This window comes from Lithobates pipiens, unplaced genomic scaffold, assembly GCF_037356315.1.
Source record: "Lithobates pipiens isolate NorthernLeopardFrog02 unplaced genomic scaffold, aLitPip1_a1.2 Scaffold_18, whole genome shotgun sequence".
NCBI lineage: Eukaryota > Metazoa > Chordata > Amphibia > Anura > Ranidae > Lithobates > Lithobates pipiens.
The window spans coordinates 16500358-16517019 of record NW_027507758.1 but is presented as its reverse complement, the minus strand read 5'-3'; the positions used below and the strand labels follow the sequence as shown (position 1 = coordinate 16517019).

Below are 16662 nucleotides of genomic sequence, written 5' to 3'. Positions count from 1 at the left end.
GGTGATGGCGGTTGGGTACACCAGATGCAATAGGGTAGGGAAATGTCAGTACATGGAGGAGATGGTCGTAAGATACTATAGGAAAGGTTCACACCAGTAGATGGTGCTGATGGTAGTTGGGTACACTAGATACAGTTTGGAAGTGACGGGAGATGGAGCTCTGGTGTGGACGAGGCCTAAGGAAGGAAGATGGCAGTTGGGTATGTTGAATGCAATATGGAAGGGAGATGGAGATGAACGGAGGTGATGGCGCTAACTACAAGTAATAGAAACTGATGACAGTAGACAGAGAATGGAAAACAGATTTTCAGGAATGGAGATGACAGTGACTGGAGGTGATGGTTGGAGACACGGGTGCAATACTCACCGGTTGGGTTTGGGTAATTGATAGCTGGAAGAGATTATATATGATTTAGTATTTGTTTTAAGTTATAGAACTAAAGAAAAAATAAAGAAGATGTTGACAGTAAAAATAATAATCATGATATTAGAGAATCATTTATGTATAACGTGTTTCGTATCAGATAATTGGTTTTAAAAAAAATTAAGAAGATTTTAAGTTGCAGACAAAAATAAAACATTTTAATATTTATTTATTATGACTTGTTCATGTTACATATCTATACTAATATTATGTATTGAGTATATAACAGAAGGTGTATCCCATCCAGCACTTTGTCCAATCTCTACCCCATACAACCCCCACCCATGTATGTACCATGCCAAATCCATATGAGGTGTAAAAGTACCGGAAATTTCGGAAATTCGAAAATTTCAGAAATTGGAGATTTCGTAAATTTGGAAATTGGAAGTTTCAGGAAATGTGAAAATTCCAGAAATTCAAAAATTCTAATTCATAAATTCAGAAGTTTGTAAATTCGAAATTTCCAGAAATTCAAAATTTCAAAATCTGCGAATTCGAAAATTCGAAATTTCATAAATTTGCAAATTCAAACATTTGGAAATTTGAAAATCCAAAAATAAGAACGAAAATCTGAAAATTCGAAAGAATGAAAATCTGAAAATTCGAAAACCTGAAATTCTGAAATAACAACTAATAATAAATATTAAATTATAGGTATTGTAATTTCCTTTCAAATTTGTCTGTTTGTGAATACAAATTTATCCGAAGTTACGAATTATCTGAAATAACGAATGTCATATCTAAACGAATGGAACGTAACAATCTAATTATAATAAGTAACAATTATAATAAAATATTTTTTTTATTATTTTTTATTATTAATTTGTTCCATTCCATTTGTTTAGATGTGGCATTCCTTATTTCGGATAATTCGTAACTTCGGATAAATTTGTATTCGTTACCTTCACAAACAGCCAAATTTAAAAGGAAATTCCAATACCTATAATTTAATAGTTAGTTATTCTTAGTTAGCTATTATTTTGAATTTTACTGATTTTCTTTTTTTTTCAGATTTTTCAAATTTTCAGATTTTCGAATTACAAAAATTCAGAAATTTGGAATTAGAAAATTCTAAATTTGGAATTAGAAAATTCTAAATTCAGAAATGTGAAAATTCGGAAATTTGAAATTAGAAAATTTGGAAATCCAAAAGTTTGAGATTTGGAAATCGGAAATCCGGAAATTTGAAATTCCAAATTTTCAGATTTGCCAATTTTTGATTTTCCAAATGTTCAAATTTTTGAATTTCCGAGTTTCTGAAAAAGTAAAAAAAACAAAAAAACAGCCAAATTTTTTGACAGTGCACATGTCTAGGAGGAACTGTGTCTTCGTCTATATCTGTGTAATCACTTAGGCTGCCCATACACTATACCAACATTTCTCAACATTTTTGTTGGTCATAACACCCCAAAATGTTGAGGCTCCCCAGTCTGGGATGATTCCCATCAGAGATTATCCCATCACATCAGAGCCTCCCTTCATATCAGAGGCCTCCATCACATCAGAGGCCCCTCATCAGGTCAAAGGTCCCCCATTACATCAACGTCCCCCTATAAGTCAGAGTATCCCATGACAAAGTCGGAGGAGTTCCCTCCATACATCAAAACCACCTTTATATCAGAGGCCCCCCAATACGTCATAGGCCTCCACCACATCAGAGGCCCCCCCTTCATGTAAGAGTCTCCCCATCACATCAAAGTCCACCTATAACTCAGAGTATCCCATGACAAAGTCAGAGGAGTTCCCTTCATACATCAAAACCACCTTTATATCAGAGGCCCCCCAATACGTCATAGGCCTTCACCACATCAGAGGTCCTCTCTTCATGTCAGAGTCTCCCCATAACATCAAAGTCCCTCCGATAAGTCAGAGTATCCCATGATAAAGTCAGAGTTCCTTCCATACATCAAAACCCCATAGGCCCCCCAATACATCATAGACCTCCATCACATCAGAGGTCCTCTCTTTATGTCAGAGTCTCCCCATCACATCAAAGTCCCCCCTATAAGTCAGAGTATCCCATGACAATGTTGGAAGAGTTCCCTTCATACATAAAAACCCCATAGGCCCCCCAATACGTCATAGGCCTCCATCACATCAGAGGTCCTCTCTTCATGTCAGAGTCTCCGCATCACATCAAAGTCCCCCTATAAGTCAGAGTATCCCATGACAAAGTCAGAGGAGTTCCCTTCATACATCAAAACCACCTTAATATCCGAGGCCCCCCCCAATATGTCATAGGCCTCCACCACATCAGAGGTCCTCTCTTCATGTCAGAGTCTCCCCATCACATCAAAGTCCCTCCGATAAGTCAAAGTATCCCATGATAAAGTCAGAGTTCCTTCCATATATCAAAACCCCATAGGCCCCCCAATACATCATAGGCCTCCATCACATCAGAGGTCCTCTCTTTATGTCAGAGTCTCCCCATCACATCAAAGTCCCCCCTATAAGTCAGAGTATCCCATGACAAAGTCGGAGGAGTTCCCTCCAAACATCAAAACCCCATAGGCCCTTTGAATACATCATAGGCCTCCATCACATCAGAGGTCCTCTCTTTATGTCACAATATCCTCATCACATTAATGTCTCCCCCATACATCAGAATGCCCCTGACAGAGTCAGAGTCCCCTCTATACATGAGGGCACCCGCATCACATCAAATGCCCCCATCACATCAGAGGTCTCCCCCCCAATCCTTAATTTCACAATCATCACATACCTCAATCCCCCATTACAGAATTCCCTCTATACATGAGGGCCCCCATATCACATCAGAGTCCTCCATCACCCCAGAGTCCTCTCATCTTCGTGCTTGTGGCACCCCAGGGAAACGTAGAGGGCCATTTGGGAAACCCATGAGCTTGATGTCATTTTTTGCAGTCTGTGATTGGCTGTTTGGCAAAAGTGATCAGGGCAGTTCTACAGCCACCTGATCACTTTTCGGGAGTTCCTCCGGGGGAGACTTGGACTGTGTTACACCCCCCCCCTCCCCCCTCAGCAACAGCAGATCTACCTCATGAACAAAAGGCCACAAAAGCAACAATAGATCTCCCAGCAGCCAGCATTAATAGACCCTCCTGCAGCCAGCAGCAACAGACCCCTCCCCTAACAGTAGATCCCTCCCAGCAACATAATACCCCTATACCTAGCAACAATAGCCCCCTCCCTCAAAAATAGATCCCCCCAGTGACAATAGGTCCCCCAGCAGCAGCCAGCATTAATGAACCCTCCAGCATGCCCCAGCACCCCTAGCCATACTGAAATAAAGCCCAGAGTTTGATAAATGGCTGTGAATATATTGTGCAACATAAAAAAAATTGCAACTGTCTGTCACCCTTTATTCTCCAAGGCCTTTGCTTTCAGAAAATGTAGAAATGTTTTGAGGTTTAAAGTCATTTCTAGAACAAAAATCGGATTTTGGCATGTTAGTGAAAACTTTTTTTACCTGTAGGAGCAACAAATCACATGTTAGCGGCAAATCGCCAGCGACGATAGCAATTAAATAGTTTATAATTGTTGCCATCAGAGATTTGTAGCGGTTGGGGGGGGGGGGGGATCGCCTTTGGGGAATGGCCTTTATTCCAAATTTGTCTGTCCCCTACAATAACCCCTGTGGGGGTCACGGTGGGGACTACTGCGAGCTGTGTCGGCGGCTGCTGGTGTAGCACCTGCCACACAGCTCACATACTTCAAAGTCTTGCAGGACGTGGCTGCTAACAGGAACCGAGTTCCTGTTGTGGAAAAAGTACAGGAACCCCGTTCCCATGCGTTCCCGCAGGACTTGAGCCCTGATTGTTGGTTGTTAGGGGATCAAATACTTAATGTACTCATTGAACTGCAACTCCATTTATAACATTTTGTATCGTGTGTTTTTTCTGGATTTTTGGTTGATATTCTGTTTCTATCATGCAGAATACACCTATGGTAAAATAATAGACCCTTAATTTTTTTTGTAAGTGGGCAAAATCTGCAGGGGATCAAATAATAATTTTCGGCACCGTATACCCTGAGCCGGTCTCATCCAGTCTCTGCACCAGAGGAGCTCACACTCTAATGTCACATGCACCAAGAACAGTTTTAAGCTAAAGCGGATTAATCTGCCATATTTAATTGAAGGAGAACCATGCAAGTGATACAAACTCCATGTCTACAGGGTCACCACAAGGTTATGTCGGTAACCCCCCGGAGCCATTATCCGGCGTTCCATATACTGGGATTGTAAATACAATTGAAGTTAATGAGAAATGGCCTTCACCCAGTGGAGTGTTTTACAATATACTGTATTATAAATGTGTTGCACATGTCAGATGCTGGTTGCTATGGTGGGATCCGTGCAGCCTGACGCCCCCTTCCCCCAATACACCTGTAAATAATCCGTACCCCTCCCTACGCGATACAGTGGGAGCCCAGCCCCGCCGTTGTTTGCAGCACGCTCTATGTTAATGCGGATTTATGGCCTTGCGTTACCCTTCCAAGGAGAGACAGAAATCTCCTCTCTCAGCACCGGGGCCGGCCAAGGCCTGTTTGTTTCTTATCACAGGACAATAAAATCCTTTTATGTCCTTCATATTGCTGAGGCTTTGCAGTCTGCCGTTTAGATTTAGCTCTTTCCATCGTGACGCTCGGCCTGCATCCAGCCCCAGAACTTCATTGTCCCCACCGTGACCCCCACAGGGGTTATTGTAGGGGACAGACGAATTTGGAATAAAGGCCATTCCCCAAAGACGAATGTCGTAGTTAGTAGTGAGAAATTAACATCCTGAAACTCCACACCTCAGATTACTGTCCCCCCACAAATCTGTTTCACCATTCTACCCCCTGTACATCTGCCCCACCAATATACCCCCATGCTCATCTGCGCGCCAATGTACCCCCTTTCTCATTTGCCCCACCAATGTACCACCCTGCTCTTCTGTCCCACCACTGTAACCCCCTGCTCATCTGCCCCACCAATGTTCCCCTTTTCTCATCTGCCTTACCACTAGGGGTGCAACGGATCAAAAAACTCACGGATCGGATCGTTCCTCGGATCAGAGTCACGGATCGGATCATTTTTCGGATTAGCAAATAATAATTGAATTTGCAAAAACCTGTGAAAATTCCACCACCATATAGTCCCCACTGTAATATCCACAATCTCCCCCACTGTAATATTGGCTGAGTATTGCTGGGTACGGCTGAGCATGGCTGGGTATCGCAGAGTATGGCTGGGTATCGCAGAGTATTACAGAGTATGGCTGGGTATCGCAGAGTATTACAGAGTATGGCTGGGTATGGCAGAGTATGGCTGGGTATGGCAGAATATGGCTGTGTATGGCAGAGTATGGCTGGGTATGGCAAAGTATTGGCTGGGTATGGCAGAGTATTGGCTGGTTATGGCAGAGTATTGGCAGGGTATTGGCGAGTATTGGCAGGGCATTGGCAGGGTATTGGCGAGTATTGCCAGGGAATTGCAGAGTATTGGCAGGGTATTGAGGGATGGCTGCGACTGCCATTGTCACAGAGCAGCGCTGTGGGCACTACAGATGCAGCCCACAGCGCTGCTGCCATCCGATCTCTCCCCTCCACTGTACAGATCTGTACACAGAGGGGAGAGAGGAACCGGCGTCATGATCCCACTGGTTTGTTTACAAGTGATCGCTCTGTCATTTGACGTAGCGATCATATTGTACACGGCCTGGGTGTAGAAAGATGGCCGCCAATTCAGAGCTAGGCCGAAGCCGCGGCCTTTCCTAAGGCCGAGACCACGGAGCGATCCGCGGATCGCGGTGTGTGCCGATCCGAGCGAGGTGACCGTTTGGATCACGGATCAGTGATGATCCGTTGCACCCCTACCCACCACTGTACCTCCCTGCACATCTGCTCCTCCGCCGTACCCCCATGCTCTTCTGTATCACCACTGAACCATCTTCTCATCTGTCCTAACACTGAACACATCTGGTCATCTGCCCCACCACTGTAACCCGCTTTCTCATCTGCCCCAACAATGTACCTCCTGCACATCTGTCTTACCTCTGTACCCCCTTGCTCTTCTGCCCCACCTCTGTACCCCTGCTCTCCAGCCCCACCATTGTAACCCCCTGCTCCTCTGCCCCACCAATACACCTCCTTTCACATCTGCCCCACTGCTCTACCCTCCTGCTTTTCTGCCCCAACACTGTACCCTCTTCTCATCTATGATATGTGTGATATGCAAAGTGGTGACAGGAAGCAGAGATGAGACACATATACCTGTCCTGACACACTCATCCTGCTGATCCACCTCTCGCATCTAGCCTACGTGCTTGTATGTAATGTATGTGATGTATGTATGTGATGTATGTGATGTATGGGATGTATGTGATGTATGGGATGTATTGGATGTATGTGATGTATTGGATGTATGGGATGTATGGGATGTATGTGATGTATGGGATGTATAGGATGTATGTGATGTATGGGATGTATGGGATTTATGTGATGTATTGGATGTATGTGATGTATGTGAAGTATGGAATGTATGGGATGTATGGGATGTATGGGATGTATGGAATGTATGGGATGTATGTGATGTATGGTATCTATGTGATATATGGGATCTATGGGATGTATAAGATATATGGGATGTATGTGATGTATGGAATGTATATTATGTATGGGATGTATGTGATGTATAGGATGTATGTGATGTATAGGATGTATGTGATGTATGGGATCTATGAGATGTATGGGATGTATAGGATGTATGGGATGTATGTGATGTATGGGATGTATATGATGTATGTGATGTATGGGATCTATGAGATGTATGGGATGTATGGGATGTCACACACAAGCATCTGGAATGGATGTGCAATGATGAGCTATGACTAAGCACCGTGTTCGGTGTGAAACATGTCAGCGGCTGTGCAGTTAGTCTGTTTGCCAGCCTAGATGCTATGATTTTAATTACATTTTTGAAATAAAGTTGAATAATTCGGAGTGCGGCTATCCAGCTACATCTTTTCTACTGCAATGATGAGCTCAGGTCAGGGGCATTTTCTGAAAGCAGTGGGCCTGTGTGCAGGATCATAAGTTGGGCCCCCGCAGCTGAGAAAAAGTGGTTGGGTGTGATTTTCATTGAGCTGAATACTGGCTGTGGCCTAAAGGGACACAGAGTGCCGAGGGGTTCAGTAGGAAGTGACGCAAAGGTTCAGAAATAATTTCAACAAAGTTCCCAGAAGCTCAACAACAATTCCACAAACTGTCACCTGATTGGGATTTTCTCAATCACAGTGAAATCTCTTCTTTCTGAGATTGGTAGTGGCAACCAACCGAGTCATCTTCCTCCAGATGGTGGGCGGGACTGTGATTGGCTTTAGCAGTGGCCAATGACAGTCCTCCTCCTCCTGGAAACAGTGACCGCCCCCCCCTACCAGAGCTGCACCCAATCTCTTCCCCATCACAAAAGCTGACGATCGCAGCTACAGCAAAGTTAGAGAACCAATCAATGTTTCCCATCTTTTGCAATGTGTGGGGGGCGCAGTGCCCCTCCCCCTCGGTGCAGGATCGGTGTGGGGAATTCTGAAATTGGAATGCATTAGTGTCTCGCTGACACTTCCCTGCGCTGCTCTGCTGATGGGGAGGGAGTCGAGTGCCGGCAAAAGTGGCTTTGTGTGCTGCTGGCGGCACCAGTTCCGGGGGTTCCCTACCCCTGACCTATGATAAAAATTGTAGACCCTTCATTTCTTTGTAAGTGGGCAAATTTACAAAATCTGCAGGCGATCAAATCATTATTTTCGCCACTGAACTATATAAATGTATAATAATACATGTACAGTGGAACCTTGGATTGCGAGTAACGCGGTTAACAAGCGTTTCACAATACGAGCAATTCTTTTTTAAATCTTGACTCGGTTTGCGAATGTTGTCTCGCAAAACTAGCAGGATTCAAGTCTCTACTGTGTGCAGTACCACATTTTGCCAAAGGTGCGGGGGCGCCGGTGACCCTCGGAGCCGTTCAGAAATACTCAGAAACACATTTGGAAATACTCTGAAACACTTGGAAATACTCTATTCCCAAGTGTTTCTCAGCCTTTCCGAGTGCATCCGAGCGGTCTCTAAATATTTCTGAGTCTCTCCGGCACCCCCCCCACCTCTGGCCACATGTGGTATTGCACACAATAGAAGTCAATGTTAAACAAATTATTCTCGTTTCCATCGACTTCTATGGGGAAACTCGCTTTGATTTGCGAGTGCTTTGGATTACAAGCATTTTCCTGGAACGGATTATGCTTGTAATCCAAGGTTCCACTGTATAGGACGGTGGGGGACGTTAGAGACATTAGGGTATATGTTCCTCTGGTGCAGAGACTAATGTGATGACTCAGTGATCTCTGTACAGCACTGCAGTATATGTCAGAGCTATATAAATGTATTATAATAGTAATAGTGTGTGACTGTGATGGGGACGTTAAAGTGTAAGCTCCTCCAGGGCTCTGACTACATCTTTTATAAAATGGTGATCCAAATGGCATTAAGTTGGTGTCTATATATACATACACATATATATTTGTTTTTTTTTCTGTGGAATCACTACCTGGGTTATCTAATGCTGTAGACAAGACCCTGACATATACAGTGCCTTGAAAAAGTATTCACACCCCTTGAAATTTTCCACATTTTGTCATGTTACAACCAAAAATGTAAATGTATTTTATTGGAATTTTTTGTGATAGACCAACACAAATTGTCACATAATTGTGAAGTGAAAGAAAAATGATAAATGGTTTTCATTTTTTTTTAAATAAATAAATATGTGAAAAGTGTAGGGGGCATTTGTATGGCGCCCCCCGGAGTAAATACTTTATAGAACCTCCTTTCTCTACAATTACAGCTGCAAGTCTTTTTGGGGGTGTCTCTACCAGCTTTGCACATCTAGAGAGGACATTTCTGCCCATTCTTCTTCTTTGCAAAATATCTCAAGCTCTGTCAGATTGGATGGAGAGCGTCTGTGAAGAGCAATTTTCAAGTCTTGCCACAGATTCTCAATGTGATTTAGGTCTGGACTGTGACTGGGCCGTTCTAACACATGAATATGCTTTGATCTAAACCATTGTAGCTCTGGCTGTATGTTTCGGGTCGTTGTCCCGCTGGAAGGTGATCCTCCGCCCCGGTCTCAAGTCTTTTGCAGGTGAACAGGTTCTCAATCTTAAGATTGTCCTGTATTTGGCTCCATCCATCTTCCCATCAACTCTGACCAGCTTCCCTGTCCCTGCTGAAGAAAAACATCCCCACAATGACGCTGCCACCACCATGTTTCACGGTGGGGATGGTGTGTTCAGGGTGATGTGCAGTGTTAGTTTCCTCCACACATAACGTTTTGCTTTTAGGCCAAAAAAGTTAAATTTTAGTCTCATATGACCAGAGCACCTTCTTCCACATATTTACTGTGTCCCCCACATGGCTTCTCCCAAACTTCTTATGGGTTTCTTTCACCAATGTCTTTCTTCTTGCCACTCTTCCATAAAGGGCAGATTTGTGGAGAGCACAACTAATAGTTGACCTGTGGACAGATTCTCCCCCGAGCTGTGGATCTCTGCAGCTCCTCCAGAGTTACTATGGGCCTCTTGGCTGCTTCTCTGATGAATGTTCTCCTTGCCCGGCCGGTCAGTTTAGGTGGACGGCCATGTCTTGGTAGGTTTGCAGTTGTGCCATACTCTTTCCATTTTCTGATGAAGGATTGAACAGAGCTCCGTGAGATGTTCAAAGTTTGGGATACTTTTTTTATAACCTAACCCTGCTTTAAACTTCTCCACAACTTTTTCCCTGACCTGTCTGGTGTGTTCCTTGGCCTTCATGATGCTGTTTGTTCACTTCTAACAAACCTCAGAGGGCTTTACAGAACAGCTGTATTTATACTGAAATTAAATTACACACAGGTGGACTCTACTAATTAGGTGTGTGACAAACCCTTGTCCTCAACAGGACTACGTCCGCAGTATATGCTTCCTCTGTCCAGAACCAGCACTATCCAAGACACTTTAGCCCACCCAGTCACCAGCCGTAACTCAGTGTAGGGTGAAAAACATCAAAACTCCTTTTATTCAAGAACATATTACAACAGATATATAACTCAGAGTCACCCCCCCACCCTTGGATTCAGAGTGGGATAAACTGTCCAATAACAGTAGACACACAGGTCAGGGGTATTCAAACTTCTCATCAGTAAACAGTCTTATCAACAGGGAGAGCTGTTGGAGGAGCCCCCTGCACAGAGATACACATCCCATAATATACATTTCTTCTGAGGCCAACACACACAATAAAAAAATGGAATACAACAACACACCAAACGATCCCAGCAAAGAGTCCACAACAGCATGAGACAACACACAATATATATATATATATATATATATATATATACACAACATTCCAGTGTGGCTGTACAGTCAGTCTGAATAGCACAGATCATAGTGGGGTTCTCGGTCACCCTGTGCCCCTAATGAACACCGGGTGATTTACACATAAAAGGGGCCAGGGGAGCTGGACACAGTTTCTAGAGCTCTCTAAGATAAGCTGAGTTCCCCAAACCCCCCCACCCAAAGTGACTCCCGTCACAGGTGACTTCTGAAGGCAATTGGTTCCACTAGATTTTAGTTAGTGGTATCAGAGTAAAGGGGGCCGAATACAAATGCACCCCCACATTTTTCACATATTTATTTGTAAAAAATAAATAAAAACCATTTATCATTTTCCTTCCACTCCACAATTATGTGCCACTTTGTGTTGGTCCATCGCATAAAATCCCAATAAAATACATTTACGTTTTTGGTTGTAACATGACAAAATGTGGGAAATTTCAAAGGGTATGAATATTTTTTCCCAGGCACTGTATCTGTGTCCTGGGCTGGGAGGGGTTAATTTTGAGAGATATAAATTATTCAGCGCGATGATTCAGAGGTATTATAACGTGGGCTGTGGGCCCGGCTCGCTCACGCACATTCTCTCTCCATCTCTCAGGCATTACGCGTCACTGGTCTGCGGCCATCCGCTCAGCCGAATCCCCTCACAGGAGACTTTGATGGGAAACGGGTCGGAGAAGGAGCAGGAATGTGGTGAAAACATCAGATGCGGTCTCTCCACGTCAGCCACTGGTGCGTTATAGGATCTGACAGGTTTACTTAGAGAGAAGAGAACCACAAGCCCAGGTCTACCAAATAACACCAGAACTAAGACCCCCGGAGATAACCTCCCAAGTGTCAGGCCAATGTGAGTGAGGCCAAAGCAGTGCATCTATTCCTATGCTGCTTGCAGTAAAAATATCATATTTTTATTATATCTAAGGGTACTTGGTTCATTTTATTTCAGCAATAAATATGTTGTCCTTGTTATATTGTGGCTCAAATTTGTCCTGCCATTTTGCCGTGTCAAGTTGAGTTGTATCATAGTTAGTTGGTTTAGGTTTTTTACTTGGTATTTGTAAAAGTTAGAAGATTTAATAGGTTTAGGGTTGGGGCTATGTATGGTCAGGGCTACTGGTGGGTCGGAATGAGCCGAACACCCCCCCCCCCCCCCTGGTTCGGGTCACACCAGAACATACCGAACAGGCAAAAAATTCAGCAGAACACACGAACACCGTTAAAGTTTATGGGACACAACCGTGAATAAGCAAAAGTGCTAATCTTAAAGGCTTATATGGACGTTATTGTCATAAAAAGTGTTTGGGAACCTCGTTCTGCCCCAGGGGACTCGTTCTGCTCCAGGGGATGTATCAATCCAATTTTTTTTTTTAAACTGTGATTTCTTTTATGCTTAAAGTGAAACAATAAAAATTAAATATTCCTTTAAATTTCGTACCTGGGGGGTGTCTATGGTACGCCTGTAAAGTGGCACATTTTTCCCGTGTTTAGAACAGTACCACAACAATATGACATTTCTGAAGGAAAAAATGTCATTTAAAACTGACCGCGGCTGTAATGAATTGTTGGGTCTCGGCAATATAGATAAAACTCATTTAAAAAGAGAGCATGGGATCTCCCCCCCCCCCCCCCAGTCCATTACCAGGCCCTTTGGGTCTGGTATGAATATTAAGGAGAACCCTGAACCAAAATTTTTAAAAAAATTGCGTGGGGTTCCCCTAAAATACATACCAGGCCCTTCGGGTCTGATATGGAAATTGAGGGGAACCCTGCACTATAATTTTAAAAAAAAATGACGTAGGGGTCCCCCCCCCCAAAAGCCATGTCAGAGCCTTCACCTCTGGTATGGATTTTAAGGGAAACCCTGCACCAAAATGTAAAAAAAAAATGACGTAGGGGTCCCCCCCCCAAAAGCCATATCAGAGCCTTCAACTCTGGTATGGATTTTGAGGGGAACCCTGCACCAAAATGGAAAAAAAATGGCACAGGGGTCCATCTCAAAATCCAGACCAGACCCTTATCCGAGCACGCAGCCTGGCAGGCCGCAGGAGAGCGCCCCCGCCCCCCCTCCTGAATGATACCAAGCCACATGCTCTCAACATTGGGAGGGTGCTTTGGGGTAACCCCCCAAAGCACCTTGTCCCCATGTTGATGGGGAAAAGGGCTTCATCCCCACAACCCTTGCCCAGTGGTTGTCGGGGTCTGCGACAACCACTCTGATGCCACGTGCCCCCGCCCCCTCTGATGCCACGGGGAAGCCATGGAAAAGTCCCCGTGGCGTCAGAGGGGGCGGGGTCACCCGGGACACAGGGTGGCCCCGTCCACAGTTATATAAGAACTGTCAAAAGTGATGAAGTGTCACACAGCAGGAGCCTCCCATGGAGGCAGATCGGTGGCGGATTTTTTTTTCTTTTCGGTCCATCGGGGGAGCGATATAAGAAGATAAATGGACATCATGGGACATTTTTTTTTTTTTTTTAATAAAGGACCTGTCCCGAAGCTGTGTCTTGTCATTTTTAACATTTTGACACTTTTTTTGTGAAATGGTAGGGGTACAACCCCGTTACCATTTCACATAGGGGGCAGGATATGGGGGTCCCCTTGTTAAAGGGGGCTTCCAGATTCCGATAAGGGCTGTGGGGATGAGGTCCTTGTACCCATCAACATGGGGAGAAGGTGCTTTGGGGGGCTACCCCAAAGCACCCTCCCCATGTTGAGAGCACATGACCTGGTGAGGTTGGAGGGGCGGTCTCTCGCCCCCCCCTCTTTTCCTACAGCCTGCCAGGTTGCGTGCTCAGATAAGGGTCTGGTATGGATTTTGAGGGGACCCCCTATGCTGTTTTTTTTACATTTTGGGGCAGGGTTCCCCTTAATTTCCATATCAGACACAAAGGGCCTGGTATGGATTTTAGGCGGACCCCCAAGCAATTTTTAAATTTTGGTTTGGGGTTCCCCTTAATATTCATGCCAGACCCAAAGGGCCTGGTAATGGACTGGGGGGGATCCCATGCTCTTTTTTTCAATACGTTTTATCTATATTGCTGAGACCCGACAATTCATTACAGCCGCGATCAGTTTTAAATGACAATTTTTCCTTTAGAAATGTAATTTTGCTGTGGTACTGTTCTAAACATGGGGAAAATGTGCCACTTTACAGACATACTCTAGACACCCCCCAGGCACGATATTTAAAGGAATATTTCTATTAAACCACTCGCCCATCCCTACTGATGGATGGTTACAAACAGTCCTCCTTTACTGGGCCTGGGTCCTCCTGCTGACCTTATGGGACCTGGGCCTGGTAGAATTGCCTTAAACCCCTATCAGGGAAGGTCATGTACGCTACACAGAGCCCATGATTTCTAATAGTGGCACTGTGCGCACAGAGGAGGCAGGCTTTGTCCTAGGCCCCATTGGGTCAGTAAGGTTAATTGGGCATGGGCAGGTAGGCTGCATAGAGTCCCATGATTTCTAATGGTGGCCCTGTGTGTACAGAGTAGGCAGGATTTGTCCTTGGCCCCATTGGGTCAGTAGGGCAACCCAGGCATGGCCAGGTAGGCGGCATAGTGTCCCATGATTTCTAAAGGTCGGCCCTGTGCGTACAGAGGAGGCAGAGTTTGTCTTGGCCCCAATGGGTCAGCAGGGTTACCTGTGCATGGTCAGGTAGGCTGCATAGGGTCCCATGATTTCTAATGGTGGCCCTGTGTATACAGAGGAGGCAGAGTTTGTCTTGGCCCCATTGGGTCAGTAGGGTTACCCAGGCATGGTCAGGTGATTTCTGATAGTGGCCCTGTGTGCACAGAGGAGGCAGGCTTTGTCCAGTGCTCCATTGGATCAGTAGGGTTACCCGGGCATGGTCAGGTAGGTGGCACAGGGTCCCATGATTTCTAATGGTGGCCCTGTGTGTACAGAGGAGGCAAGCTTTGTCCCAGGCCCCATTGGGTCAGTAAGGTTACCCGGCATGTTCAGGCAGGCTACATCGGTTCCCATGATTCTAATGGTGGCCCTGTGTATGGAGGAGGCAGGCACTATTCTGGACCCCATTGGGTCAGTAGGGTTACCTGAGCACAGTTAGGTAGGCTGCATGGGGTTCCATGATTTCTAATGGTGGTACTGTGTGTACAGAGGAGGCATGCTTTGTCCTGGCCCCCTTTGGGTCAGTAGGGTTACCTGTGGATGATCAGGAAGGCTGCATAGGGTCCCATGATTTCTAATGGTGTCTTGGTATATGCAGGAGGCAGGTACTGTCCTGTTTCTCATTGGGTCAATAGGGTTAACCAGGCATGGTCAGGTAGGCTGCATAAGGTCTAAAGGGTTTCGAATGATGACCCTGTGTGTACAGAGAAGACAGGTACTGTACTGGGTCCCACTGGGTCCCACTGGGTCAGCAGGAGTACCCAGTCATGGTCATATAGGATGCACAGGCCCCCAAGATTTCAAATGACAGCCCCAGCTATGGTAATGTCTTAAAGCTGAACTCCATAAGGAGCTTAATTTTATATCTTTTATCCAAGCCTACGCAATCTTAGCTCAACTGCCAGTGCCACCAGGGCCCACTCTGCTTTCTAAGTATTCAATTTTTCCCCCCTCTTTCTTCCAGGTTGCTAGGAGCTGCTACTAGTTTTTGTGATTTCCCCAGGGCATCCCAATTTATCCATTTGCTATCCCCATCATCCTGTCATGTGTGATTGCCAGGAGCAATTTTGCATCAATTGTTGTTCTATAATGCACAAGATTGTATTCCCATTAACATCCAGCTTGGAAAATTCTGTTTTTTGGAGGCTGGTAAATTTTTAAAAAGTTTGCCCATCTCTACTCAGGATTGGGGTCATGGTCGATTTAATAGATCTGTAAGTAATAAAAAGAGTTAAGTGAAGTTATGGCATTAGGAGTAGCATGGTTATGAGTGTTTAGGTTAACTAATGTTGGCACAGTTTTCATTTAGGATTTAGAAGGTAATTAACGTGTTCCAAAAAAATCTTAAATTCTACAAGTGTTAGTTCTCTCTCTATACTGTACATAAGGGAAATTTACTCATGTAGATAGCTGTCCCCGAAATAGACATTACATTACATTACATTTGGCGGCACAGTGGTGTAGTGGTTAGCACTCTCGCCTAGCAGTAAGAAGGGTCGCTGATTCAAATCCCAATGACAACTCTACCTGCCTGGAGTTTGCATGTTCTCCCTGTGCCTGCGTGGGTTTCCGCCGGGTACTCCGCTTTCCTCCCACAAACCAAAGACATGCTGGTAGGTTAATTGGCTTCTGTCCAAAATTGGCCCTAGTATATGAATGGGGACCTTGGATTGTGGGCTCCTTGAGGGTAGGGACAGATGTGAGTGTGCAATGTACAGGGATGGGGACAATTGTAGACACTCAGATTGAACTGGATGGACTGGTGTCTTTATTCAACCTTACTAACTATGAAACTACATGTCTGCCAGTTCTACCAAAAGTGAGGAGCCTCATTCATTGTATTAGGGCAGCCTTTCTCAACCTTTTCAATGCAGAGGAACTCTTGAAATAACGTTTAGGTCTTAGGGAACCTCTCCTAAAATTGACTATATTTACAACCCCATGATACATTAGTGTGATGGTCAGTGGGAAGAATGCTCCTCACACTTGTTGTCATTGGGAAGACTTACCCCCTTATAGATAGCTAAAAGGATCAATGGCGTCAGTGGGAACTTATCTGAGAGGCAGAAATTGCTCATCGCTCAAAAAAACAAAAAAAACCCTAGCAATCTCTGAAGGAACCCTGGCTGAGAAACCCTGATATAACAGAGGGTGAACCAGAGTTTTAAAGCCAAACAGGTCTAGGCTACTTGCTTAGTGAGCCATACAGAAGATAAT

At 44.8% G+C, this 16662-nt stretch overlaps 1 protein-coding gene across 1 annotated transcript in view; it reads right to left on the bottom strand.

The window, feature by feature from the left end:
* Window positions 1–16662, bottom strand: part of MDGA1 (MAM domain containing glycosylphosphatidylinositol anchor 1) — a 487363-nt gene that overhangs the window by 110850 nt on the left and 359851 nt on the right. The window contains exon 12 of the mRNA XM_077485391.1: window positions 368–391. Within this exon, the coding sequence (XP_077341517.1) occupies window positions 368–391 (24 nt within the window). The remainder of the gene's footprint in view (window positions 1–367; window positions 392–16662) is intronic.